This window comes from Mobula hypostoma, chromosome 5 (assembly GCF_963921235.1).
Source record: "Mobula hypostoma chromosome 5, sMobHyp1.1, whole genome shotgun sequence".
In the NCBI taxonomy this organism is placed as follows: domain Eukaryota; kingdom Metazoa; phylum Chordata; class Chondrichthyes; order Myliobatiformes; family Myliobatidae; genus Mobula; species Mobula hypostoma.
This window is the reverse complement of record NC_086101.1, coordinates 114,351,112-114,378,467: the sequence shown is the minus strand read 5'-3', so window position 1 is coordinate 114,378,467 and position 27,356 is coordinate 114,351,112. Positions and strand designations below refer to the sequence as shown.

The 27,356-nt window shown below is 49.5% G+C and overlaps 1 protein-coding gene across 1 annotated transcript in view; it reads right to left on the bottom strand.

The window, feature by feature from the left end:
- The window catches only part of LOC134346940 (polyamine-transporting ATPase 13A3-like), a 139,560-nt gene that overhangs the window by 4,561 nt on the left and 107,643 nt on the right, over positions 1–27,356 (bottom strand). Inside the window, exons 23-31 of the mRNA XM_063048816.1 lie at positions 25,695–25,774; positions 22,996–23,038; positions 22,232–22,341; positions 22,038–22,134; positions 21,367–21,439; positions 16,311–16,488; positions 7,022–7,215; positions 4,537–4,625; positions 1,530–1,610 (exon numbers count right to left, since the gene is read on the bottom strand). Of these exons, the coding sequence (XP_062904886.1) occupies positions 1,530–1,610; positions 4,537–4,625; positions 7,022–7,215; positions 16,311–16,488; positions 21,367–21,439; positions 22,038–22,134; positions 22,232–22,341; positions 22,996–23,038; positions 25,695–25,774 (945 nt within the window). The remainder of the gene's footprint in view (positions 1–1,529; positions 1,611–4,536; positions 4,626–7,021; positions 7,216–16,310; positions 16,489–21,366; positions 21,440–22,037; positions 22,135–22,231; positions 22,342–22,995; positions 23,039–25,694; positions 25,775–27,356) is intronic.

Here is a 27,356-nt window from a genome sequence, read left to right as displayed (position 1 = left end):
TCTGGAGTATTGCATACAGTTCTAGTTGTGCAATTATAGGAAGGATGGTGAAGCTTTGGAGAGGGTGCAGAAGAGGTTTACCAGGATGCTGCCTGGTTTAGAGGGAATGTGCTATCATGAGAGGCTGGGTTGTTTTCTTTGGACTGCCAGAGGCAGAGCGGAGATCTGATAGAGGTTTATAAGTTTATGAAAGGCATAAATAGAATAGAGAGGCAGTATTTTTTCCTCAGGGTTGAAACATTTAATACCAGAGGGCATGCATTTTAGGTGAGAAGGGATAATTACAAAGAAAAGATGTGAAGGGCAAGTTTTTTTTTAAATACAGAGAGTGATGGGTGCCTGGAATGCACTGCCTGGGATGGTGGTAGAGGCAGATAATCTGGGATTTTAAAGATACATTCAGATATGCACGTGTATATTATTTTTTTTGCATGGCTGTATTTCACTGATATCTTGCATGTGCGAGGACTAGGCCTCAAGCTGCAGTGCTGTCTGTTTACAGCTGCCAGGAGAGAGGTGTCAGAGCTGGTGCGCTCCACTTGACAGAAGACAAGCTAATTTGTGGTCGACTGCAGATTTCTGCAGCATTTATGGACTCAGGATCTGGACTTTTTTTTTGCATGACTATATCTTACTGATACCTTTATGTGCTTGCTATCTTGTATATATGATGCTTTGTGCCGTGCGTGACTGTTGGTATTGCGTTTTGCACCTTGACCCCAGAGTAACGCTGTCTCGTTTCGCTGTATTCATGATAATTAAACTTGAATTGAACCAGAGGACACAGTCCCAGAATGGAGGAATATCCTTTTAAAACACAGATGAGGAGGAACTTCTTTGGCAAGAGAGTGGTGAATCTGTTATTTTTTGCCATAGGCAGCCGTGGAGGCCATGTCACTATGTATATTTAAGGCAGAGGTTGATAGATTCTTGATTAGTCAGTGCATGAAGGGATGGAGGGAGAAGGCAGGAGATTGGGGCTGAGAGAAAAATTGGACCAGCCATGATGAAATGGCAGAGCAGACTCGCCAGGCGGAATGGTCTAATTCTGCTCCTGTATCTTGCGGTCTTATGGAGCTGAATTGAGGAAAGTGGAAGGATATGGATATTTCGTAGGCAGAAGGGATTAGTTTAGCCTGCCATTTGATTAATAATTAATTGGTTCAGCACAACATTGTGGGCTGAAGAGCCTGTGTTGTACTGTTTTAAGTTCTAACTGTTATCTGTTGGGATATCAGTGGAATCAGTGGTCTGGTACAAGAAGGCCAGATCATCTTTGTTCGTTCTCTTTCTCTGCTCTTTCCCTGTTCATCTCTTCTTTCCATCTTCATTTCTCATCACACTCCTCCCCTCGTTTCCTTGTTCTTGCAACGCTCGATAAAACAATCATCACCAGCAAGTTTTACATCTCATTCTTAACTTCCAAAGAAGCATTGGATTGCAAGAGCACCAGGATTCGACACTTGTGACCCTCTAGTCCTGGTCTCGCTCAACCTGCACATTCGGATTCTCCAATTCCAGATACTCACCTCCACTAGAAATGCAAGGACCAGGTTGGCTGCGATTAAAAGCAGCATCTTATTCCGCCAATCCAGGGGGACGCAGACCAGCTGGGAGGAAGAAAGATGGACAGTTCCATTGTCAGGTTACCATGACGATCTTTTGATCTCATTCACTCTACTCCCTTCCCATTTTGTTTTCCCCACAGTCCTTAAGACCATAAGACATAGGAGTAGAATTAAGCCATTTGGCCCAGCGAGTCTACTCTGCCCTCACATCATGGCCAAGTTATCTCTCTTCTTAACCCCATTTTCTTGCCTTCTCCCTGTAACTCTGACACCCCTTATTAATCAGGAGTCTATCAACCTCCACTTTAAATATACCCAATGACAATATTCCCATCAGCTACCCCCAGACATACACACTAGGGTCAATTAACTCACTGATCTGCATGCAGTTGGGATGTGGGCAGATACTGGAGCCCCCAGAATAGACCCTTGCAACATCTATTCATCTGGAGGCAAGTGATTGACTTGTGACACAAGGACACTTGCAAGACCACACTGGACGTTGTTTGGAAGATCAGATCTCCTCTTAATCTCTCCCCCCACCAACCCCCTTCCCCAAATGTCACAGATCACAACCATGACAAGGTAGATACAGAGAAACAACTTCTGCCCAGAACAGAATCATACAGGATGGAAACAGAGCCTTGGAATTATCCATGGTCTTATGAAATGGTGGAGTGGATTAACTATACAACTTAAGGACAGTCCTACTTTGTTTTCACTGACTAACACAGTCTTGACACAAGCTCTAATATCTGGCAAGTCCCGGTGACAAGGGATCGCCAGTCTTTGGAACTCTCTTCAACAGAGGGCTGGGGAAACAAAGTCCAAATATCTTGAAGGCAGAGGGAAATGGATTCTTGATATGGAGGGGGATGAAACTTACTTGAGTAGATAAGACATAGGTAAAATGGACAGCCAGTGTCTTCTTCCTGAGGTGGAAATACCCAAAACCAAAGGACCCCTTGCTTAATGGTGTTGGTCGGTGGCATAAAAAAGGTTGGGGCCACTGATTTAAGGTGAGTGAAGGGAAGTTTAGGGAAGATGTCAGAGGCGTTTTTTCTTAAAACACAGAGTGTTGGGTGCTTGGAATGGACTGCCAGGGGTCGTGGTAGAGGACGATACAATAGGGACATTTAAGAGACTCTTAGATTAGCACATGGATGAAATAAAATGTAGGGTTATGGGCTGTGCAGGAGGGAAGGGTTAGATTGATGGTGGAATAGGTTACAAGGTCGGCCCAACACTGTGGGCAAAGGGCTCGTACTGTACAGTGGCATTCTACATTTATGTTACAGTCAGATCAGCTTGAATGGCAGAGTTGGTCTGAGGAGTTAACTCGTGCTTCCGATTCCTATGTTCAAACAGCTTCCACCACCAATGTGGTCCACTCTACCACCCAGAGGCAGCTGGGTTTGAATGGAACCTCAATAGGTCTGTAATCTGACCAAGTAGAGGTGTATAAAACCATGAGTGGTATGGATTAGGTAAATGCAGTCTTTTTCTCAGGGATTGCCATTGTCATCATGATGTGCCATGTTGTATGACGTGGGCAATCACGGTCTTTTCATGACCAAGATTGTTCTTGGCAAATTCTTTCTACATAAGTTGTTTGCCATTGCCACCTTCCGGGCAGTGTCTTTACCAGACGGGTGACCCCAGCCATTATCAATAATCTTCAGAGATTGTCTGCCTGACGTCAGTGGACCCATAACCAGGACTTGTGATTTGTACTGGCTGCTCATACGACCATCCACCACCTGCTCCCATGGATTCACATGACCCTGATCGGGGGGTGGGGGGTTAAGTTGGTACTACACCTTGCCCAAGGGTGAACTGCAGAGATGTGGAAATCAATAACTAGAGTGCATAGGTTAAAGGCAAGAGGGGAGAGATAACAGGAACTCCTGGAGCAACATTTTTTTCTAAAGCAAAGGGAGGTATCTGTGTGGAATGAGCAACATTCACAAAAATGATAGAACTCAGCAGGTCAAGCAGCATCTGTGAGGGAGGGTAAAGCAGTCAATGTCTTGGGCCAAGACCCTACATCAAGATTCAGCCCTGATCAAGTCATAATCTGAAACATCAACTGTTTATTCTACTTCATTGGTGCTGTCTGGTGCCTTAAGGTTGTCAAAGCGGCAAGCGGTATTAGGGACAAGCTCCCACTGCCTATTAAATGCTCCGAATGGCATGCGCCTCAAATAGTCACTGTAAACCAAGTCCAACTCCTGGCCTTCATGTGCAGCTTAGCTTCGAAGCCCAGCGGAACCGTTTCTACTAACAGGAGAAGGAGCAAAGGCAGGTTACTACAGCCTTAAAATCAGTTCCTTTGTGCAGATGGGGATCGTCAGCTTATCTAGGTGAAATAAAACTCTCGATCTCAAACCTCCATGCCTTGCGGCTATACCCAAACATGAGGAGTAAACCTTGAGGGAAAAGTCTGGAGCTGGAGTCCCTAAGGAGGTCCTACGTTGAGTGCAACGCTGACTGGCAACTCCTGTGAGGCTGCTGGAACCAAACTGCGTCGATCTCTGCCGTTTCTTTGGGTTCATCAGCTGTATGGAGAGGGCAACATCTTGCTCCCCATATTGTAATGCCCTGGCTTACGTTTCAGTCAGACAGCTAAGATGCAACATCCATGTTCGACCCCTGACCAACAGAGCACCTCAGATGCTGCCTAACCTGCTGAGTTCCTCCAGCATTTTGTGTGAGCTGCTCAAGATTTCCAGCATCTACAGAATGCCTTGTGTCTATAAAGAAAGAGCTGCTAGGCGAGAGGAAGTGGTTGTGGCAGGTAAATAACAATATTTAAAAGACCGTTGGACATGTACATTGATGGGAAGGGTTTAGATGGTTACAGGTCAAACATGAGCATGTGGGACCAGCCTGGATGGGGCATCTTGGTCTGCATGGATTAAACACACAACTGAATCCCAAAGAGAAACTGTAACCCCACTTCTGTTACCTTGAAGAAATAATTAATACTTTCGATTGGGTACATCATAATCAGGAAGATGAAGCCATACAGGATCAGAACACATCCCATAAATAAGTCTGAAACACAAAAAGTGGAGAATCAATAAACTCCCAAGCTGATCTGCATTATTCTCTCTCTGTTTACCATGCAAACCTCCTTGCTTAGGCTTTGTGAACACTCTTTATGCCTGTTATTCCCCATCTCCAATTTTCCTGAGAAACAGAGCCACCTTCGTCCCATCAATCCTACTCCCCACATTTTCCTACAACCTACTTGAAGCATCTCAGTGGGTTGGGCAGCATCTGTGGAGGTGAGGGAAAGAAATGCTGATGATTTGGGTGGAAACCCTAAATCAGGACAAATCAGATTGTCCATTCCATAGATACTGTCCAACCACTCAGTTCCCCCAGCATTGATTTTTGCTCCAATTCCAGTATCAGTAGTCCCTTTTGCTACCAGAACAAGAACATCCAGTACTGCAAGTCTGCCCCACCAGTGAGTTGTGGGATAGGTGAAGCTGGACTTGTAGCACACCCTGTGCGTTCTGCTTTAGCCACCCAGGAAAGAGGGTGTCAGGAGGTGCAGGTGATTGTTTTGGAAGTTTTTGTTGTGATCACAAGACTCTGTTGGACATTACTAATGTAGAATACTGAAAGTCCAACTCATTGGTTCATTTCCCAATTTACTATGTATAGTACATATGTTATGTGTAGTACAGTGCTTTACACCCCGGTCTGGAGAAACGTTGTCTCGTTTGATGGTATACATGTATATATTAGATGATAAATTTGACTTGACTTGTGGACCGAGAGCAGGGCAGTTGCGTGGACAAGGCCCTTGTGCCATGGGGTCGCCAGAGGCAGCTGTGTGCCACTGGATTCTGCGCATGCCCCTTCCCGTTGGTGCTCCCCTCCAGTGTTTGCTCAGTAGGAGTCAAGCTGAATTGCATTCGCCTGTGGCTGAACTGTGCAATACGAGGAACAGCTACAGGCTTGCTCTGCAGAAACGTGGCCTCAGGACATCATCCGTGCACCATCAATCTATAGGCCATGACACTCAGAGACTTGGGCTACATAACATTTTTTTTTGTAACTGTACGATTTTCTGCTACCATAATTATATGTAATGTGTGTGACTATTAGTTCTGTGCTCTGCACCTAGGTCCAGGAGGCATGCTGTTTTGTTTGGCTGTATTCATGTGTAGGGCTGAATACACGTTCTTGAAACTTGAAATTGTCCGTATCCCTCCACTGATGCTGCCTGACCTCCTCAGTCCCTCCTTTTGCCCTTAAACTCTTCCACCCATCACCTGCCAGCTTGAACTCCTCCCCTTTCCCCGCCACCTTATTCTGTCTTCTACCCCTTTCCTTTCCAGTCTTGATGAAGCAGGGGATCCCAACCTGTGGTCCGAGGACCCCTTGCTTAATGGTATTAGTCCATAGTATTAAAAAACCCTGTGATGAAAGGTCGTGGCCCAAACATCAACTGTTTATTCCTCTCCACAGATGTTGCCTGACTTGGCCAAATTCCTCCAGCATTCTAAGTGCATTGCTCATGAGTTCTCTTCTTGTTCCTGATTCTGGCATCTGCAGTCTCTCGTGTCTCCATTTTCCCGTAACCTATGCTCTTCTCCCGTTTTCCTACCGCCCAACTACACAAAGGATTGAAATTACAGTGACCATCAGGGAAGAGGTACAGGAGCGTGAAAAGACACACTCAACGATTCAGGAGCTGCTTCTTCACCTCTGCTGTCCTATTTCTGAATGGACGTTGAACCCATGATCACTACCACATGACTTTTGTTCTATTTTATTTTTGCACTACTTATCTATTATATAAATACACACAGAGTATATTTACTGTAATTATCATGTACTGTGTCCAACCAGCATCCTCTTTGACTTTCAACCATCAGGCTGGAGACTCCGATGCATAAAAACAAGAACAGTCAGGATGGGAAACAGTTTCTTTCCTCTGGCCATTAGGTTTCTGAACTCCCTTCTGCTTCGCATTCAAGGTGTCACTAGTTAATCTGTTCTGTACCTTACAATATTTAATTTATGCACTTTAGTTGTTTATGTGTAATCCATCTGTAGATTTCATCCTTACTTTCATAAGTTATTGTGGGTTACGTGTGTTACAGGTACTACAATGCTTTACACCCTGGTCCAGAGAAACATTGTCCTGTTTGACAGTATGCCTGTATATAGTTAGGTGACAATAAAACTTGACTTGACAGTTGGCACGTGAGAGGAAACTAGAGCACCCGGGGGGAGAAATCCACTACAGTCACAGGGACAAATTCCAAACACAACATTAGAGGTCGGGATTGAATCCAGGCCTCTTGAGGTGTGAGGCGGTGGTTCTACCCACTGTGTCTCCCATAATCAGATTGTTAGGATGGAGAGTGAGACAGGGCTGCAACCCCAGAACACAACGCACACAAACACACAGACACACAGACACGACTCACAGTTTCTGTAGATGGGTTGCCGGAAGGGCCTTCCCCTTGAGAATACAAAAGCAACAGCCAGATACTGGCAACAGGAGACGAAGAAGAGCGTGGTGTTCTCATAGCAGGAGATATGGTCCTCATCCTCTTCAGTACCGTTTGACCACAGAATGCTTGTATTGTCCAGATCATCAGTCCAGTTTCCGTTACAAGCACTGAGAACAGAAGTAATCAGCACAGTTTCACATTTCATATTGTGAAAGATGTTTTGTTAAAAGCTGGTGCTCAGTGAAACTACCTCTACACTGTCCCATCACACACTCCCAGGGTCAGACACAGAGTGAAGCTCCCTCTACACTGTCCCAGCACACACTCCCACGGTTAGACACAGGGTGAAGCTCCCTCTACACTGTCCCATCACACACTCCCATGGTCAGACACAGAGTGAAGCTCCCTCTACACTGTCCCATCACACACTCCCAGGGTCAGACACAGACTGAAGCTACCTCTACACAATCACATCACACACTCCCAGGGTTAGACACAGAATGAAGTTCCCTCTACACTGTCCCATCACACACACCAAGAGTGATTCACAGAGTGAAGCTTCCTCTACACTGTCCCATCACACACTCCTAGGGTGAGTCAAGAGTGAAGCTCCCTCTATACTGTCCCATCACACACTCCCAGGGTCAGACACAGAGTGAAGCTCCCTCTACACTGTCCCATCACACACTCCCAGGGTCAGACACAGAGTGAAGCTCCCCCTATACTGTCCCATCACACACTCCCAGGGTCAGACACAGAGTGAAGCTCCCTCTACACTGTCCCATCACACACTCCCAGGGTCAGACACAGAGTGCTGACTGAGCTGGGAGAAATCGAGGCAAAACTACTGGATAAAGTTCGTGGAATACTTTGGAGGTGGCTCTGAAAGTCTCTTGGACAACAGAGTGAGTGACGGCGCTGGTGTGGAAGCTCGGTGTGGAGTTTTACTGCCGGTTTGGACAGGGTTCGTCGGCGGCTGCTAACTGCATAGCTCCAGCTGCGGCCGCTGGCAACTCGCCAGGAAGCCGGTTCGCTCCAAAACCGGAGGCAAATGCTGTCGTTCCCCCCCATTGACATCGGGGCAACATTCCTCCTCCTTTATCTTCCTGATTTTCGTCCGGTGTCGGAGCCGGAGCATCTGAAAGGACGTTTCGACCTCTCCCGGCCTGGGTTTCTGCAAGTCCGACGGAGCCTTTCCTGGCGCTGAGCCAGCGAGGAACTCTCGGCTGCAAACTTTCCTGGCCAGTTAGTCGATTCGCTCCAGGACTTCTAACCGGCACCGCTGTAAAATTCGCGGACTGGAAACAGCGCCAGCATGCCGGACCAGTCTCCAGGGAGTCACGGGCCTGCGGGGAGTTACGCAAGGGTGGCTGCCTCCCCAGCCTCGGACAACGCCGTTTCAGTCGGTGAAGATGGAACGCGGGGTGCAATGTATTTTGCACCCCGGAATGACACTAGAAAGGTGTGCGGAGGCCATGGAGGACCTGGTGGGGAAAGGCGGCATTTTGGCCACCGAAAAGGAGTTCGGAAAGGCGGTGTTCTATCTAGCGAATGAAGAGTTAGTGCACCGGGCTCTAAGCAGGGGAGTCACGGTAGAAAACAATATTTTTACCGATGGAGCTGGTGACGGCCCCCACGCAACGTATCGTGCTTGGGCATGTTAAGCCTTTCATTCCGAATGAGAACCTGCTTCCCCCACTGGCCTGTTTAGGAGACGCACAAATTTAAGAGACGCACCCTCCGCACCGTAATCTCTTTCCGGCGTCAGGTATTCATGCAGCTGGAAAGGGAGGACGATGTTGAGGGCCAGTTTACTGTCCGGCACGAGGCGATAGATTATCAGGTGTATTGGAACTCCGAGCACCCACGGTGCCATGCGTGCAGGGAGGTGGGGCACTGTCAGAGGGACTGTCCTACCACCCGGAACCCGAGGGAGCCCACTTCGGGCACCAGTGCCCCAGCTACCTCTGCCCGATCCTACTCCTGCGCGTGCACCTGCGCCTGCAACTGACCCTGCCCCCAGCCCCTGATCCTGCCCCGGCCCCTCACCCTGCCCCTACTCCTATGGTTGGGTCGGTCCCTGCTCCTCTCCCTGTGGCTCAGGTGGGGGACGGGGTGGAGTCTGTGCAGAGTAATAAGGCAAAGAAGAAATCCAAACACCCTAAGAAGTCGGCCTCTGAGGCTGCAGAGCTCACGCCCATTTCGCCTGAAGTGGAGCGTGGGGCTCGGGGAGGTGCGCAAGCAGACGGGGCGATGGAAACAGAGAGCACCACCCCATCGGTGAAGCCTGCACCTGTGTGCTCCTCCGGCGTGAAGAGGAGAAGGAAATGTTCCCGTAAGAGGGCAGGGGGAGTAGATGCACGGGAGTCCCAGGAAGGGGTGGGAATCCGGGCGGATGTTAGTTCCAAACCTGAGTCCCCAGATGTAGCCACCAGTCCTGGGGTAGCTGGTGTGGTTGTACAGAAAGCTTGTGATAGCTCTGTTTGCACAAATGAGGCAGCCCTGGAGGCCTCCACCCAGGACTTACTAGTAAGCGCCTCCCTGGAGGCAAATGTATCGAATAGTGTAAGGGGAGACGAGACAAAGCTCTCTCATTCTCAGCACCAGGCTGCTTGTGAATCGCTTGGACCAAAGGTGCCGGGTACCCCTCTATACCTGCCCCCTGGGGAGGACGATATTCTATGCACGTCGACCCCAGCAATTAATGGCTTGCAGGGAGTCCCTGGGGATTGTCCCTCCACTGTTGCAAATGTGGATGAGGCTGATGCGACGGTGGAGCGGGCAGGTAAGAGCGAGGTACCTGCTGCGCGGTGTGGGTCACAAGCGCAGCCATCTATTGAAACATGCGGGGAGGACGATGGGGAATCTATCTGCAGTGAAGGGTTGGAGGGGGACTCCTTCGATAGTGAGACAACGGACATCCTCACCCCTCCTGAGAAATCCCCATTGATACCTGTAGAGGAAATTAAGCATTTCATTCTCACCTCTGAGGGTGCCAAGCACCGGCCTCAACTAGCCTCGCTTCGCTGGCCCATCATGCCGAGGCTGGTGAAGTCCCTGAGAGTCATCCTCAGACGGAAGGGAAAGGGGAAGAGGAATGCGGTGTTGGGGAACGACAGACGGCAACTAAGATCTTTCCTGGATGACCTGGTAAGGGACATCAGAGGGAGAAGCAGCCTCACTCCTACGGGGGATGGTGGGTCACAGGGTGTCGTTGGTACCGCTCGAGCCCGGAAAGCAAAAGGTATCCTTGCTTTCTTTCGGGACAGTGTGGTAGAGGGCACCTCCGCTCTCACCGGAATGAGCACAGCTGCTGAGGCCTAGTGTGCTCCCGCCATGAAACTTACCATAGCTAGTCTCAATGTAAACGGCAGCAGGGGTCCTCTTCGCAGGCATAACAATCTCTCAGTCCTCAGGGATGGGCGCTATGCGGTGAGTTTCCTGCAGGAAACCCATACCATCCCTGGGGACGAGTCTGCTTGGCTCCTGGAGTGGCAGGACGGGGTCTACATGAGCCACCTCAGCTCCATTTCTAGCGGGGTGGCGATCCTGTTGGCCCCGACCTTCCAGCCAGAAATCGAAAGGGCTCAAGACGTTGCGCACGGCCGTCTGCTCCACCTGGTTGTGCGCCTGGATGGCGTACCATTGAATTTTATCAATGTGTACGCTCCGAAGCGCGGTGTGATGCAGACACGCCTATTCTGTCAGCTGTCCACCCTGCTGAGCTCCATCGATCCTGGGGACTGCATCATCCTCAGGGGAGATTTCAATTGTACCCTCGAGGTGGAGGACTGCTCGGGCCTCCAACGCGACCCAGCATCGGCAAAAAAGTTAAAGGAGCAAGTCGGCTCCTTTGACTTGGTGGACAGCTGGCGGAATCTTCACCCCGACTCTAGCGCCTTCTCGAGAAGGTCTAGAGAGGGGGGTTCCAAGATAGACCGCATATATATCTCTCGGGCCTACGTCTCCCGCGTGTCGGCGTCCTCCATGCAGCCAGTGTCGTGCTCGGATCATCACCTTGTGTGGATGGAATTTATTCCACTACACCCTCGGGTGGGATCCGGGTATTGGCATTTTAACAACCAGCTGCTGGGGGACAGCCAATTCCGGGATTCGTTCCGAGCGTTCTGGGACACCTGGAAGGAGAGGCGGAGAGACTTCTGCTCCCTACGGCTGTTGTGGGATGTGGGCAAAGCCAAATCCTGTTTTTATGTCGGGAGTACACTAGGGGGTCGACAAAGAGGCGGGGCTCTGAGATTGAGCGGCTTGAGAGAGCGTTGCTTGACCTGGAGTCCCGCCTCGGTCCGACCGCTGGAGACCAGCAGCTGTGGCAGGAATACCAGGAGAAGGACGCAGCTCCATCAGTCCCGAGGTGCGTACGTGAGGTCACGGATCCAAATGCTGCAGGATTTGGACTGTGGCTCACCCTTCTTCTACTCGTTGGAGAGGTGGCGGGGGGTTCAAAAGCAGCTAGTAGAGCTGCTGGCTGCCGATGGCTCCTCCATCACGTACCCCGAAGAAATTAACAAAGAAGTCCGTTCATTCTATCGGTCCTTATTCTCACCTGATCCGTCAAATGCGGAGGCGTGTAATGAAGTCTGGAAGGATTTGCCTAAGGTCAGCCCAGAGGACGCAGTGCGTCTGGACGCCCCCTGACTTGGGAGGAGCTGTCCACTGCCCTTCGGCAACTCCGGAGGGGCAAGTCCCCTGGCTTGGATGGACTGAGTGTTGAGTTTTATCAGGCTTTTTGGGATGTCCTGGGGGATGATTACAGCCTTGTCCTAGGGGAGAGCCTAGCCACTGGAGAAATGCCCCTCTCATGGCGAAGAGCTGTTGTGGTCCTACTGCCCAAGAAGGGAGACCTCTGCCTGCTAAAGAACTGGCGGCCGGTCTCCCTCTTGTGCGTGGACTACAAGATCTTCGCCTGGGCAATGGCCAACCGTCTGGGTTCGGTAATTGGACAGGTGGTCCATCCTGACCAATCTTATACAGTCCCGGGCCGCTCCATCCAGGACAATGTCCACATAGTACGGGACCTGATCCACCTACTCCAGGAGACTGGGACCCCGGCAGCGTTTCTTTCTCTTGACCAGGAGAAGGCGTTTGACCGGGTGGACCACAGTTTCCTGGTGGGCACCCTGCAGGCTTTTGGGCTCGGACCACACTTTGTGGCCAGAGTTCGGCTCCTGTACTCTGCCGCAGAGTGCCTAGTTAAGATTAACGGATCATTGACAGGACCTATTCCCTTCCGAAGAGGAGAGCGTCAAGGGTGCCCCATGTCTGGTCAACTGTATGCGATCTGTGTCGAGCCATTCCTCAGCCTTCTTCGGCGAAGGCTGACAGGTCTGGTTCTGCGCGAACCGGACATGGGGATCGTCCTCTCGGCCTACGCCGATGACGTACTCCTCATGATGACAGACCCCTGTGACTTGCGGAGGATGCGTGAGTGCCAAGATGTTTTCTCGGTGGCATCCTCCGCGAGGATCAACTGGGCGAAACGTTCCGGACTCTTAGTAGGCCAGTGGCAGGTGGACTCCCTGCCGGAGATGAGAGCTTTTGAGTGGAGCACTAGCTGTCTTCTCTATCTGGGAGTCCTTCTGGGGAGACCTGGCTGGCGAACTGGCAGGACCTGGAGACAAAGGTCATGGCCCGGCTGGGGCGCTGGTCAGGCCTTCTCAGGGTGCTTTCCTATCGAGGCAGGGTGGTGGTCATAAACCAGCTGGTGGCCTCCATGTTGTGGTACCGGATGGTCACCTTGGCCCCCCTGCCCCTTTTGTCCCGAGAATGCAGAGGAAGCTAGTGGACTTCCTCTGGGGTAACAGGATACACTGGGTCTCTGCAGCGGTACTGAGTCTCCCAGTAGGAAAGGGCAGACAGTCGCTGGTGTGTGTACGCACACCACTGGCGGCTCTCCGCCTCAGGACTCTGCAGAGATTCCTGTACGCCGAGCACCCTCCCAGGTGGCACGTGTTGGCGAGTTTCTTCCTCCGGAGGGGCTGCTGTCTTCACGAAGATATGCAGCTACCACCGGCGGGCGTCAGCCGTGCTGCTTTGCAGAGGCTGCCCGGCTTCTATCAGGACCCACAGAGAGTCTGGAACATGGTTGCCTCAGGCCGGGAATCCCCTCCTCTGGCAGAGGGCGGGGTCCTGGCCGACCCTTGCCCTGCCTCAACGAATGTCAGTGCGGCTCAGGTGTGCGGATCGACTCAAGCTGAGCTGCTCGTCGGGCCCAGGCCCCGCAGCCTTACCCAGGAGCCGAATCCACACAACTTGAGCCGTCTTTCATTGACACCCACAATCCCATTCATGGATGCAAACAGGAGGTACCTTTATGGGCTGCTACTCCACACCCTCCACTTCCTAGCCCTTGTCCACCGTCCCGACACGCCATGGCGGTCAGTCTTTCCACCTGGAGGTGAGGGGGGTCCCCAGTGGAAGTCCCTTTACGAGGGGGTTCTTCCCATGCACCCTGGGGATCTCAGCTGGAGGGTGCTGCATAGAGCGGTACCCTGCAATAAGTTCTTTAGTTTGTACACGGATCTCCCAGCCGCGTGTCACTTCTGCGGGCTGGAGGAGACCGTGTACCACATGTACGTGGAGTGTGCGAGACTGCAGTCCCTTTTCGCATATTTGTTTGGGCTGCTTCTCGCCTTCTGGTTGCATTTTAGCCCCACCCTATTTATATATGGTCATCCAGTAAGGAGGGGGGCACAGAGGGATGAGGATGTCCTTGTCAACTTGCTCCTGGGGCTGGCGAAAATTGCCATCCGTGGCTCCTGGAAAAGGGTGGCAGGAGGTTCTCCCCGGGTGGACTGCCTGGCTATGTTTAGGGGGTATGTTTGTGCTTGGGTGAACATTGAAAAGGAATACGCGCAGTCCACGGCGACCGTAGAGGTGTTCTGGGACCGTTGGGCTCCGCGGGGTTTAAATGCCATCATTGATGAAGATGGTAATATATTGGTTTAACATGTATTGTCTGTTTGTAGTTAAGTAAATGTGTTAGTCACTGTTTTTGTACATATTGTATAGCACCGACATTTGTAATAAAGAATTTTGTTAAAAAAAAAGGGTCAGACACAGAGTGAAGCTCCCTCTACACTGTCCCATCAGACACAAAGAGTGAAGCTCCCTCTACACTGTCCCATCACACACTCCCAGGGTTAGACACAGAGTGAAGCTCCCTCTACACTGTCCCATCACACTCTCCCAGGGTCAGACACAGAGTGAAGCTCCCTCTCCACTATCTCATCACACACTCCCAGGGTCAGACACAGAGTGAAGCTCCCTCTATACTGTCCCATCACACACTCCCAGGGTCAGACACAGAGTGAAGCTCCCTCTACACTGTCCTATCACACACTCCCAGGGTCAGACACAGAGTGAAGCTCCCTCTACACTGTCCCATCGCACACTCCCAGGGTCAGACACAGAGTGAAGCTCCATCTACACTGCCCCATCACACACTCCCAGGGTCAGACACAGAGTGAAGCTCCCTCTACACTGTCCCATCACACACTCCCAGGGTCAGACACAGAGTGAAGCTCCCTCTACACTGTCCCATCACACACTCCCAGAGTCAGACACAGAGTGAGACTCCCTCTACATTGTCCCATCACACACTCCCAGGGTCAGACACAGAGTGAAGCTCCCCCTACACTGCCCCATCACACACTCCCAGGGTCAGACACAGAGTGAAGCTCCCTCTGCACTGTCCCATCAAACAGTCCCAGGGTTGGAGAGTCTACTCCATGCTATATCCCCCAAAACAAAGCAAGTAAATACATCCATCATGGCATTATCAGGGTGGTGGGGTGGGTGAAGAACCATATGTACGAAAGTCGGTGTAAGACTCTATTCCCTCCGGTAGCCTGGAGTTCACCGTACGGCACCAGCTTAGCCCCGCCTCCCCCGATCAGGGTCACATGAAGCCATGGGAGTAGGTGGTGGATGGTCGTATTAGCAGTTGGTGCCTATCACAAGTCCTGGTTATGTGACCACTAATGCCAGGCAGACAATCTCTGAAAAGTATTGATAACGGCTGGGGTCACCCGTCTAGTGAAGACACTGCCCAGAAGACAATGGCAAACCACTTCTTTAGTAAAATTTGCCAAGAACAATCATGGTCATGGAAAGACCGTGATCGCCCACATCAGACAACACAACACATAATGAACGAACAAAATTGATAAAATGCTGTCAGATGTAACGAGATACAGTGAAAAACTATGCTTTGTATCCATACAGATCATGATATCAATACATTAAGGTAGCTGAAGGGAAAAGGAATTACAGAGTACGGACTAGAGCGTTACAGTCATAGAGGAAGTGCAGTGTTGGCAGACAATAAGGTGCAAGGGCCATAATGAAGTAGACTGTGATGTCAAGAATATCTTATTGTATTAGGGGATGGTTCACTAGTCATAATAGCAGGATAGAAGCTGTCCTTCAGTCTGGTGATACATCCTTTCAGGATTTTGTATCTTCTGCCCAAGGGATGAGGGGAGAAGACAGAATGTCCAGAATGGGTGAAAGTCTTTGATTGTGGTGGCTGTTTTCCCGAGGCAGTGGGAAACGTCAGCAGAGTCCATCGTTTTCCGTCATGGGAAGGAAAGGAGGTGGGAAAGGGAATCAAGGGTTGGGGGGGCGGTGGGGTGCAGAGACACGATGGGAGAGACTAGGAGAACCAGAGACATATGAGAGTCCAATCGACACACACACACAAACAGTTGGAGGAACTCAGGCAATTCAGGTGGCATTTATGGAGGGGAAGAAACAGTCTTGGGATGAGATACTTCATCCCCTCCATAGATGCTACCTGAATCCCCCCCCAGTATCTTGTGTGTGTGTGCGTTGGTTGGACTTCTGTATTTATTTATTGAGATACAGCATAAAATGGGACCTTCCAACCCTTCGAACCACGCTGCCCAGCAACTCCCAATTTAACCCTAGCCTAATCATGGGACAATTTACAGTGAGCAATTAACCTACCAACCGGTATGTCTTTGGACTGTGGGAGGAAACCAGAGCACCCGGAGGAAACCCATGTAATCACAGGGAGAACGCACTTACAGGCAGCGGTGGGAACTGAACCCGGGTCACAAGTAGTGTAAAGTGTTGTGCTAACCTCTATGCTACTGTTCTACCAAATAAAGGGGGGGGGGGTGGGAAGAGAAGAGATAATGTCCAAAAGTCCACAATGGATAGAGTCTTAAATAATGTTGTCTGCTTTACAGGGATTGACTGGAGAGTGAGTGGTACTTACTTTGGGGAGGCTATTCCTGCCCTGTACCAGGGCTGTTCCTTCACCAGCAGAAAGGCAGTGACCTGAAAGGCCAGTGTGAGAAGTGTTTGTAACAACATAGAGAGCAGGATCGGTACGGACATCAGGCTGGTTGGGGGCCTCTGTGGCACCAGTTCCTTCCAGGATGAATTCAAGCTCACTGCAAGAACAGGACAGTGTTAGAGGTACAAGAAATGGCAGGCACTGAGATCTGCAGCAACGCACGATCACCCAGAGCGACGCAGTGGGTTTGGACAGTTGACGTTTTGGGTTGAAATGATTCATCTGGATTGAAAGAGTAGGAGGAGAGACAGGTGGTCTAGAGGTATGAAGGGGAAGGGGTACAGGCAGAGTTGATAGGTGATGGGTGCCTCCAGGTAGGGGGGGAGGAGAGAACGGTAATAGCAACAGAGGCTGTGAGGTATCCTCCAAGTGGACCACAACCTTGTCATGGGATTGGAGGTTTCTGTGCTTCAATGACCTGAAGAGCTACGTTGGCTGGAGTCAGGTCTTTTCGCTTTGGCTCTCACCCATGCCAAACAGGTTAAAGGGCAGCAGTCAGACTAAGAGTGGTCCGCCAGTCCTCCAGGTTCGGGGGTTCAGCTCAGAGCTAACAACTCTGGCTGGTCAAACGAAATTGTTATGGAAACAGCAATAAAGAATCCTTCTGCATCTGAGTGTGACGGTATTCCTGAGTCTCCACCCAGGACCTATATGACTGACAGTAGTGAAAACAAAAAGAAAGCTACTGACATGATGTAGGAAGCCCTGAACACCACCAGAGATGGAGGACTTTCAATGCTGCCCTCAACACCAGTGGTGTGACAGGCAGTAACACTGTGATGTGTCAAGAGGAAGCTTTTTATACAGAGAGTGGGAGGTACCTGGAGGAAGACGGTCAGAGGCATCGGCAGCGTGTTTTTCCTAGGGCGTCAATGGGTAATACTAGAGGATATACTCTTAAAGTAAGTGGAAGAAACTACAAGGGAGATGTCAGAAGCAAGTTTTTGACACAGGGAGTGTTGATGCCTGGAACAGATGGTGGTCGAGGTCAATACATTGGGGACATTTAAGAGGGGCATCTGGTAGGGAAGGGTTAAACTGATGGTGAAGTAGGTTAAAAAGTTGGCACAATATTGTGGGTCGAAGGGCCCACATTGTGCTCTCGTGTTCTATGTTCTATGAAAGCAGTTTAGATTACGGTCAGATCAGCGCCCCAAGATGACCACAACTTTATTGTGGTTTGGAGGATTGTGTGCTTCAATGACCCAGAGGGATATGCTGACCGGAGTCAGGGCTTTATACTTTGGCTCTTGGTAGGGTCACCTATGCCAAACAGGTCAAAGGGTAGAGGTCAGTCCAAGAGTGATCCACTGATCCTCCGGGTTCGAGGGTTCAGCTCAGGGCTAATAACCCTAATTGGCAAAACAAAATTGTTACAGAAATGCAATGAAGAATCCATCTACAGCTGTGTTGCCAAGGTCAGACAGAGATGGAGGACCTTCACTGCTACCCTAAGTAGCGGCAGGCGTAACGGACAGTATGTATGTCAGATCAGCACGGATTGATTGGAATGGCAGTGAAGATTTGAGGCGATTACTCCTGCTCCCAGTTCATACATACAAACAGCTTCCACCTTCAATGCAAGTTGAAGGGCCTGCATTGTTCTATGTGCTATGACCTTGAAGGGATGCAGATGTAGGGAAGATGAAGAATGGAATCAAGAGATGGAGGTGGGGAGAGCCGATAGGAACAGCTCAGGGACAGAGTGTGGATGATGGGCAGATGGAGGGAGTGGAGGAGTGGAAAGAACTGGGGTGGTGTGGGAGAAACTGGGTAGATCAGGAGGAAAGAGAAAAATAGGACGGAAGGGGAGCAGGTCACCTGAGACTGGAGAATTCAATGTTCAAGCCATTGAGTTGTTGACAGAATATGAAGTGTTGTTGCTTGTGTCTCCCCATGCTGTGTTCTTTGATGCATTAGATCATTCCCATAGCCAGCTCCTGGTTTCCCTGTACACCTTCCATGCTTCTCCCTCTTGTCTGCCCAAGCAGGCGGCAGGATTCATCATCTCTAGCCACTCTAACCACCTGCACCTCCCCACACACAGGCAACACCCACATTTGGCCCTCTGGCAAGAACACTCGCCAGGATTATCTTCCCAAGTATCATCAGGTCAGTCAGCGAAAGGGGACGGTTTCTTTCCTTTGATTCCGATTTTTTTCAGCCTTGGAAAAACGTCATGAAGCTGGAAAGAGCACATAGAAGACTGACGAGAATGTTGCTAGAACTCAAAAGGCCTCAGTTACAGAGAGTAAAATACACAAAATGCTGGTGGAACTCAGAAGGTCACGGAGCATCTATGGAGAGGGTAAATAATCTATGTGACAGTACAGCACAGAAACTGGCCCTTTGGTCCATGATGTTGTGCTGAACTAGTTAAATTAGTTGACCACTGAACTGAACTAGTCCCTGCTGCATCAATATCAGTCTTTCCATTAATGATGTACCGTCCCTTTACATCTGAATTCCCAAAGGGCAACCTCTCACACTTGGCTGGGTTAAACTGCATCTGCCATTTCTCTGCCCACATCCACAACGGATGGATGGATGGTGAGTGTGAGTGTGTGAGTGACTGAGAGTGAGAATGAGTGAGAGTGAGAATCAGTGAGAGTGAGAATGAGTGAGAGTGAGAGTGAGAGTGAGTGAGTGAGTGAGTGAGGGCTGGGTATGTCTGCACCTGCACCAACCCCAGTCTCTGGCACTCCTCTGCCAACTGTCCCACACCCCTCCCGTGGCGCTCCACCTTGCCGTTCCCATCATCCTCTGCTCCTGCCAGATTTACAAACTTGCTCTCTGCTCTACATTGACAAATATAGTACTGTGCAAAAGTGTTAAGTACCCTTGCTACATATAAATGCCCAAGACTTTTACACAGAACTGTATATCCCATTGCATCCTTTGGGAATCTTCTACACTACCCACAAAGCCACCAATCTTCGGATTTACATATCCAAGTCATTTGAATATACATTCAGTGGCTACTTTATTAGGTACACCTGTTTACCTGCAAGTTAATGCAATTATCTAACAAGCCAATCATGTGGCAGTAACTCAAAGTATGCAGACATGGTCAAGAGGTTCAGTTGTTGTTCAAACCAAACATTAAAATGGGGAAGAAATATGATCTAAGTGACTTTGACTGTGCCAGACAGAGTGGTTTGAATATATCAGAAACTGCTGATCTCCCTGGGATTTTCCTGTATAACAGTCTCTAAAATTTACAGAGAATGGTGTGACAAGCAAAACAGAAAAAACATCCTGTGATTGACAGTGTGGGTGAAAATGCCTTGTTAGTGAGAGGAGAATAGTTCAAGCTGACAGGAAGGCAACAGTAACTCAAATAACCACATGTTACAAAAGGACAGCATCTCTGAACGTATAACACGTCTAACCTTGAAGTGGATGGGTGGGCTACAGCAGCAGAAGACCACAAACATACACTCAGGGGCCAATTTATTAGGAGTTACCTAATAAATTATAAGTGTATACTAGACAGCACAAGTCCTCAAAAAGATCTCTGCAGGTCACGGATCTCCAGCAGAACCACTACCATTGACCACTACCCTCTATCTCCTATGGGCAGGCCAATTCTGAATCCAAAGGGCCAATTCACTGTGGATTCCATGCATCTCAACCTTCTGGATTGTCTGCAGGATGGGACTTTTTAAACATTGACTAGAAGGGGAAGCCAGAGGGACTGACTGGTGTTAATGTGGAGAGTTAGCAGGAGTTTCTATGCTACGTGCCAAACAATTTTTTGTGTGTGCCATGTTGGGCACACGTGTGATAGACTCATCAGCTTTGCACTAGGAGTTTCTGAAGCCATAGGGTTAGTCTCTGATAGTCATACCATCATAACAGGGATAGCGTCTGCTTGTCCTTACCTACCACCCCGCGAGCCTCTGTATCCAGCACATCACTCTCCTCAACTTCTGTCATCTCCAATGAAATCCCCCCACCCCCACCCAACCCTCTCTTCGCTTTCCATAGGGACTGCTCTCTCCGTGACTCCCTTTGTCCGCTTGTCCACTCCCCCCCCCCCCCCGGTACTTATGTCTGCAAGCATCACAAGTGCTAGATCTGCCCCTACACTTCTCCCTCACCAGGCCTTCCAGGTGATGACTCACTTCACCTGCGAGTCTTTCAGGGTTATCTATTGCATCTGGTACTCTCAGTGCAACCTCCTCTACACTGGTGAGACCCAACGTAGATTGGAGGGACCACATTGTCCAGCACCTCCGCTCTGTCCACCACAAAAGGCAGTGTCTCCTGGTGGCTACCTGTTACAATTCAACTTTCCAGTCCCATTTTGATATGTCAGTCCATGGCCTCCTCTACTGCCATGTTGAGGCCAAACTCAGATTGGAGGAGGCTCACACAAACACATCAGAGATCAGAGGATGAAACCTGGAGGAGCAACACTTCATATTCCATCTGGGAATTCCTCCAAGCTGATGGCATGGATTTCTCTAACTTCTGGTAATCACCCCCCCCTTCCCCATTCTCTCCTTTTCGATTCTCCCATATGGTTTCTCTCTCCTCTTCTCTTCTTCTTACCTTCCCATCATCTCCTTCTTGTGCCTCTCCTCCTTGCCTTTCTTCCATGGTCCACTCTCTTTCCCTCTGAGATTCGTTCGTCTTTAGCCCTTAACCTCTTTCATAGGTCACCTCCCAGCTTCTCACACCATCAACACCCCCCCGCACCTACACACCCACCTTCCCCATCACCTATCATCTGCCAGCTTGTACTCTTTCTCCTCCCCACCCCATTTTCCTAATCCAGCTTCTGCCCAATTTCCTTTCCAACCCTGATGAAGGGTCTCAGCCTGAAACGTCAACTGTTTACTCCCCTCCGTAGATGCCACATGACTTGCTGAGTTCCTCCGGCATTTTCCTATCAGCCTCTGCCAAAACTCCCAAGGTGCCCGGTTGCAGGGGCAGACAGCTGCATGCCGCCATCCTGGTCTGTACTTACTCGTGAACATGATACTCATGATGATGGCCAGGTCTATGAAGAGGAACTGGACATCCCCCAGGTTGCTCAGAATCTGAAAAACAAATGCAACGTCACAGTTTGGTGATGGTCATGTTCTGTTGCACCATTGCAGTGTGTGAGGTACCGATCACGGGAGGAATACCTGACTGTCAGGTATTTCTGATAATGACTCTCTGTCTGAGGGTGGGACGTCTCACAACACATACCAAAGACAGGCAATGGCATGGATCTCGCTCTGCACAGGCTGACGGCAGCTGGGGCCTGTCATGAACACCTTCTTTCAGCAGTGCAAATCTCTCAGCTCCAAGTCCAACAGTAAGGATCTTTTGCATCTGAAATCCATCTACAGCGGGAGACTAACAGCCGCACAGTATCAATGCCGTGTTCCACCGTAACCCTCCCCGAGGTCTTGCTCAACTCTACCTCCTTCACCCACCTGCACCCTTCTCCGCTACACCTCAACTCCTCCCCGCCCTCGAGATCTTCAAACCGGGGAAAGCATTGTTAATCAGTTATTTGATAATTTAATTTCTCATTGTACATATTGACAGGTTGACTTCATTACTTTAATGTATTTTTTTGTTGATCTTCAATAATAATTAATAAAAAAGATTTAAAAATGAAAAATGAAAATGAAAGCAGCGACCTACCGAATAAAGCAGGAGGACAGAGAGGTACTGGATGAGGCTGTACATAGCCATGAACTTGAAGACACAGAATGAGGTGACCAGAGCAGTTCGCCCCTCCCTGCGAAGGAAAGAACAAGTCAGTGAAAGTAACAGAGGCGGCAGAGAGCCCGAACCCTGAGTGTCAGCGAGGGGTATCTTCAGTTCCTGCAGATTACCTGATGAGCTTCGGTACACAGGACACGTCGGGGGTCTTCGATGTGAATGGCGAAGCCACAGAAGCCTCAAGTTCCGAGAGGGAGATCCCAGCGTGAGCTCGCCTCAGTGCCTGCACCGAGAAAGCATCGGGTCACATTCCAGTCAAAAAATAAACACGCCACTTGGCCCATCTGATCCAGGCCAGCAGCAGTTGTCAACACCAAGCCTCATCCCACTCTGGAGTCAGTGAGGAGGAACGTGTCCCAGTGGAGGAGTGGGCTGATAAACAAGCTGGCACAAGATCAGGCTCACCAGAATCAGGCTTACTGTCACTGACATATGTTGTGAAATGTGTTGTTTTCTGGCAGCAGTACAGTGTAAGATGTAAAAATTACTGTTGCAATGACAAATAGCATGATAGTGTAGTGGTTAGCACAACGCTTTATAGTACCAGTGACCTGCCACTACCTGTAAGGAGTTTGTACATACTCCCCTTGACCGTATGGGTTTCCTCCACATGCTCCGGTTTCCCCTCACAGTCCAAAGACATAGGTTGGAGGGTTAATTAGTCACTGTAAATTGTCCTACAATTAGGCTAGGAATAAATTGGGGGTTGCTGGGCAGCATAGCTCTAAGAGCCAGAAGGGCCTATTCCACCCCGTACCTCAATTTGAAAAAGGGGGAGCCCATGGATCCAAGCCCAACTGCTGCACTTGAGGGGGAGGTGGAGGGCAAGGGCAAGGAGGGAGGCCTGCTGGAACAAGTGCCTGGATCTGTTACTCACCCCGCAGTCATTCGCACCATCGCCGCACATCCCAACGTAGTAGCTGTGTCAAAAGAAAAGGCAGTTGTGAACTCTTTACACGGTGTCTGAACAGCAAAGCAACAGCCACTGTGGAGACCTTTCTCACAGAACACCAGAAAATACAAATTACACACACAAAATACTGGAGGAACTCAGCAAGTCAGGCAGCATCTATGGAGGGTGTAGAAGCCATGTATCTATTTTCTGTCTGCATTGCATTTTGTGTTGCATGTTTATTATGGTAGTTAGTCACAAGGGTTGGGGCATAGTTATGTAACGCACACAAAATGCTGGCGGAATTCAGCAGGCCAGGCAGCATCTATGGAAAAAGGAACAGTCAATGTTTCAGGCCAAGACCCTTCATCAGGTTTTGATGAAGGGATCTCGGCCTGAAATGTTGACTGTACTCTTTTCCATAGATGCCGCCTGGCCTCCTGAGTTCCGCCAGCATTTTGTGTGTGTTGCTTGGATTTCTAGCATCTGCAGATTTTCTCTTGTTTGAGCTTAGTTATGTATTCTTGCTTTGTCTTTAAGGTCAGCCTGGAGCTAAAAGGAGTGAACTAGGTAATTAAATAGTCACTCTAGAGCTAAGTCAGTGAACTTGGGGGTGATATCTTTTTTGTTGATTGCCTAATTACATTAAAGAAAACTTGGGGGACACAGTAGCATAGTGGCTAGCACAACGTTGTACGATACAGGCGAGTTGGGTTCAATTCCCACCGCTGCCTGCAAGGAGTTTGTACGATCTCCCCGTGACCGGGTGGGTTGCCTCTGGGTGCTCTGGTTTCCTCCCACTTCCAAAGACGTACCGGTCGGTAGCTTAACTGGTCATTGTAAATTGTCCCATGATTAGGCTCAGATTAAATTGGAGGATTGCCGGGCGGCACGGCTCGAGGGGCTGTATCTCAAAGGAACAGATTAAGCACATTTCATGTGCTAAATCTGTTTATTTCATTATTTCACTAGTTGTACATTAATTAGTTTTCATCACTTTGACATTATTTGTTTTTCTAGTTTCTTAATAAAAGATGGAATGTTTTCTTCGACTTTGGAGCCTTGTTATTGGATTGGAAAATATGTCACACTGGACAGTTATACCAAACAAACACCAGTCTAAGGCAAGACTGCGTTCAACTCATCGGTGAAATTAGAATTGCACATTGAAAGCCAGGGGCAGCTTGGGCTAGGAACAAACTTTTGTGGATTTATGGGGTTTGAACAGAGCTTGGAAAGGTCATTGCTGACCGCATGCTCTATGGTGTGGCGTTTGCCTAATAAACAGACTACATTTTATGCTGAGACTCTACATCAGGACTGAAAAGGAAGGGGGCAGAAGCCAGAATAAGGCGGCTGGGGGCAGGAAAGGAGGAGTACAAATTGGAAAGTGATAGGTGACGCTAGGTGAGAGAGAAGGTGGATGGACAACAGATGGAAGAAGGAAGAATCCGATAGGAGAGCAGTGTGGATCATGGAAGAGAGGAACCAGAATATTATGCAAGAATGTAATGATGATAACTTATAAGGCACTAGCGAGGCCTCACTTGGAGAACTGTGAGCAGTTTTGGGCCCCTTATCCAAGAAAGGAAGTACTGACATTGGAGAAGGTTCAAAGGAAGTTCACAAAAATGATTCAGGGATTGAAGGGCTTGTCATATGAGGAGCGTTTGATGGCTCTGGGGCTGTATTCACTAAAATTCAGAAGAATGAGGGGGAATCTCATTGAAACCTATAGAATGTTGAAAGGCCTTGATAGAGTAGACGTGGAGTGGATGTTACCTCTGGTGGGGGAGTCTAACAGCAGACGACACAGCCTCAGAAGAGGGTCATTCATTTAGAATGGAGATGAAGAGGAATTTCTTTATCCAGAGAGTTGTGAATCTGTGGAATTTGATGCCACAGGCGGCTGAGGAGGCCAAGGTATTGGGTATTTAAGGCAGATGTCGATAGATTCTTGATTAGTCAGGGCACGGAGGGATACAAGAAGGCAGGAGACCGAGGCTGACAGGGAAGTGGATCAGCAATGGTGAAATGCTGGAACAGACTCAATGGGTCAAATGGCCTAATTTTGATCCTATATCTTATGGAAGGAGGAGGGGCACCTGAGGGAGGTGATGGACAGATGAGGAGAAGAGGAGTGAGAGGGGAGCCAGAATGGGGAATGGAAATATAGGGAATTCCGAGGGGGGGAAAGTTACAGGAAGTTAGAGAAATCAATTCTTATGCTAGCGGGTTAGCATGCTGCCAGAAGATAATAGCCAATGCAGCTCTTCCAAATCACTACCCAAAATTAGGGAATAAGTATTCAGTCTTTCTTGAGGCAAAAAAGATAACACAAAATGTGAAAGGAACAAATTTTTTCAACATTACAGAAAATCGCAATTTGGTTGGTTTTCTAGGAGCAGAAACTCTCCATAATGCAGGAGGGAGGAAGGAAGTTAAAGGAAGTTGGCAGCCACTCCAAATATCCCTGCCTTTTCCTTAAGACTGCCCTTGAATCTCCCTCTTTAACCAAACCTCTGCTCTTCTGCTCTGGTCTCTCGCTGTGGGTTGGTGCACAAAATGCAGAGGAACATCTGAGATGCTATAAAAATGCAGGATGTTGATGCTACACACTGACATGCCGATCAACAAAAGGGAGAGCGACCCTAGCGCCGTGCTGGACCACATCCGGTACTCACTCCACTTTCTGGAGCTCCTCCACCAGCTGGGTTTTCTGATCTGGGGCCATTCGAGCGTAAACCGTGCCATACAATAGAAGCTGGGCAGAGAAATACAGAGCGTCACACCTCTCAGCAGAACTAGAGGCAAAATGTACTGTACGCACACACAAGCACTGACGTATGCACGTGCACACACACATATCTGCTACATGCATGTACACCCATACCTGCATAGGTACACACGCATGCACACAAATATGCATGCTCACACATGTACACACACATGCATTAAAACAAATATCAATGCAACCCAACCAACACCTGCCGCTCATATCATTTCTAGCCTATGGGGGAACTGAGATTGCTAGCACAAAATCAACACAATGAATCTGTTTCCTCAACCTCAGAGGGAGCTTCACTCTGTGTCTGACCCTGGGAGTGTGTGATGGGACAGTGTAGAGGGAGCTTCACTCTGTGTCTGACCCTGGGAGTGTGTGATGGGACAGTGTAGAGGGAGCTTCACTCTGTGTCTGACCCTGGGAGTGTGTGATGGGACAGTGTAGAGGGAGCTTCACTCTGTGTCTGACCCTGGGAGTGTGTGATGGGACACCGTAGAGGGAGCTTCACTCTGTGTCCGACCCTGGGTGTGTGTAGAGGGAGTTTCACTCTGTGTCTGACCCTGGGAGTGTGTGATGGGACAGTGTAGAGGGAGCTTCACTCTGTGTCTGACCCTGGAAGTGTGTGATGGGACAGTGTAGAGGGAGCTTCACTCTGTGTCCGACCCTGGGTGTGTGTAGAGGGAGTTTCACTCTGTGTCTGATCCTGGGAGTGTGTGATGGGACAGTGTAGAGGGAGCTTCACTCTGTGTCTGACCCCGGGAGTGTGTGATGGGACAGTGCAGAGGGAGCTTCACTCTGTGTCTGACCCTGGGGGTGTGTAATGGGACAGTGTAGAGGGAGATTCACTCTGTGTCTGACCCTGAGAGTGTGTGATGGGACAGTGTAAAGGGAGCTTCACTCTGTGTCTGACTCTGGGAGTGTGTGATGGGACAGTGTACAGGAAGCTTCACTCTGTGTCTGACCCTGGGAGTGTGTGATGGGACAGTGTAGAGGGAGCTTCACTCTGTGTCCGACCCTGGGTGTGTGTAGAGGGAGTTTCACTCTGTGTCTGACCTTGGGAGTGTGTGATGGGACAGTGTAGAGGGAGCTTCACTCTGTGTCTGACCCTGGGAGCTGGGAGTGTGTGATGGGACAGTGTAAAGGGAGTTTTACAGTGTCTTTTCCATGCTGCCCCTTGTACCAGGAGCGTGTGAATGAAACAGTGGGGGGGGGGGGCGAGGAATGGGGAGAGATGTTGCAGCAGGAAGTGGGTAGGGTGAAGGAATGGTTGGGGAGACAGAGAATAGGACATACCACAAGCTTAGGAAGGCAGTTCTAAACAAGAACACCTAGATGAGTTTGAGTATAGTAGCTGGGTATCTGAAGAAGAAAGAGAACGAGGCAGGTAGGGTCATGTGGAACCATGAGTGGTTTCTGGTTCCTTTATGTTTTTATAAAAATCTGAGCAGCCGGTTGCTGAGATTTCTGCAATTTCCCCCCCACCCCCCAGACCACCCCTGCCCCCGGAAGTCAACTCTAACTGGATCTGCAGCCAGTGAGTGACTAGTGACTGTTGGAGAGC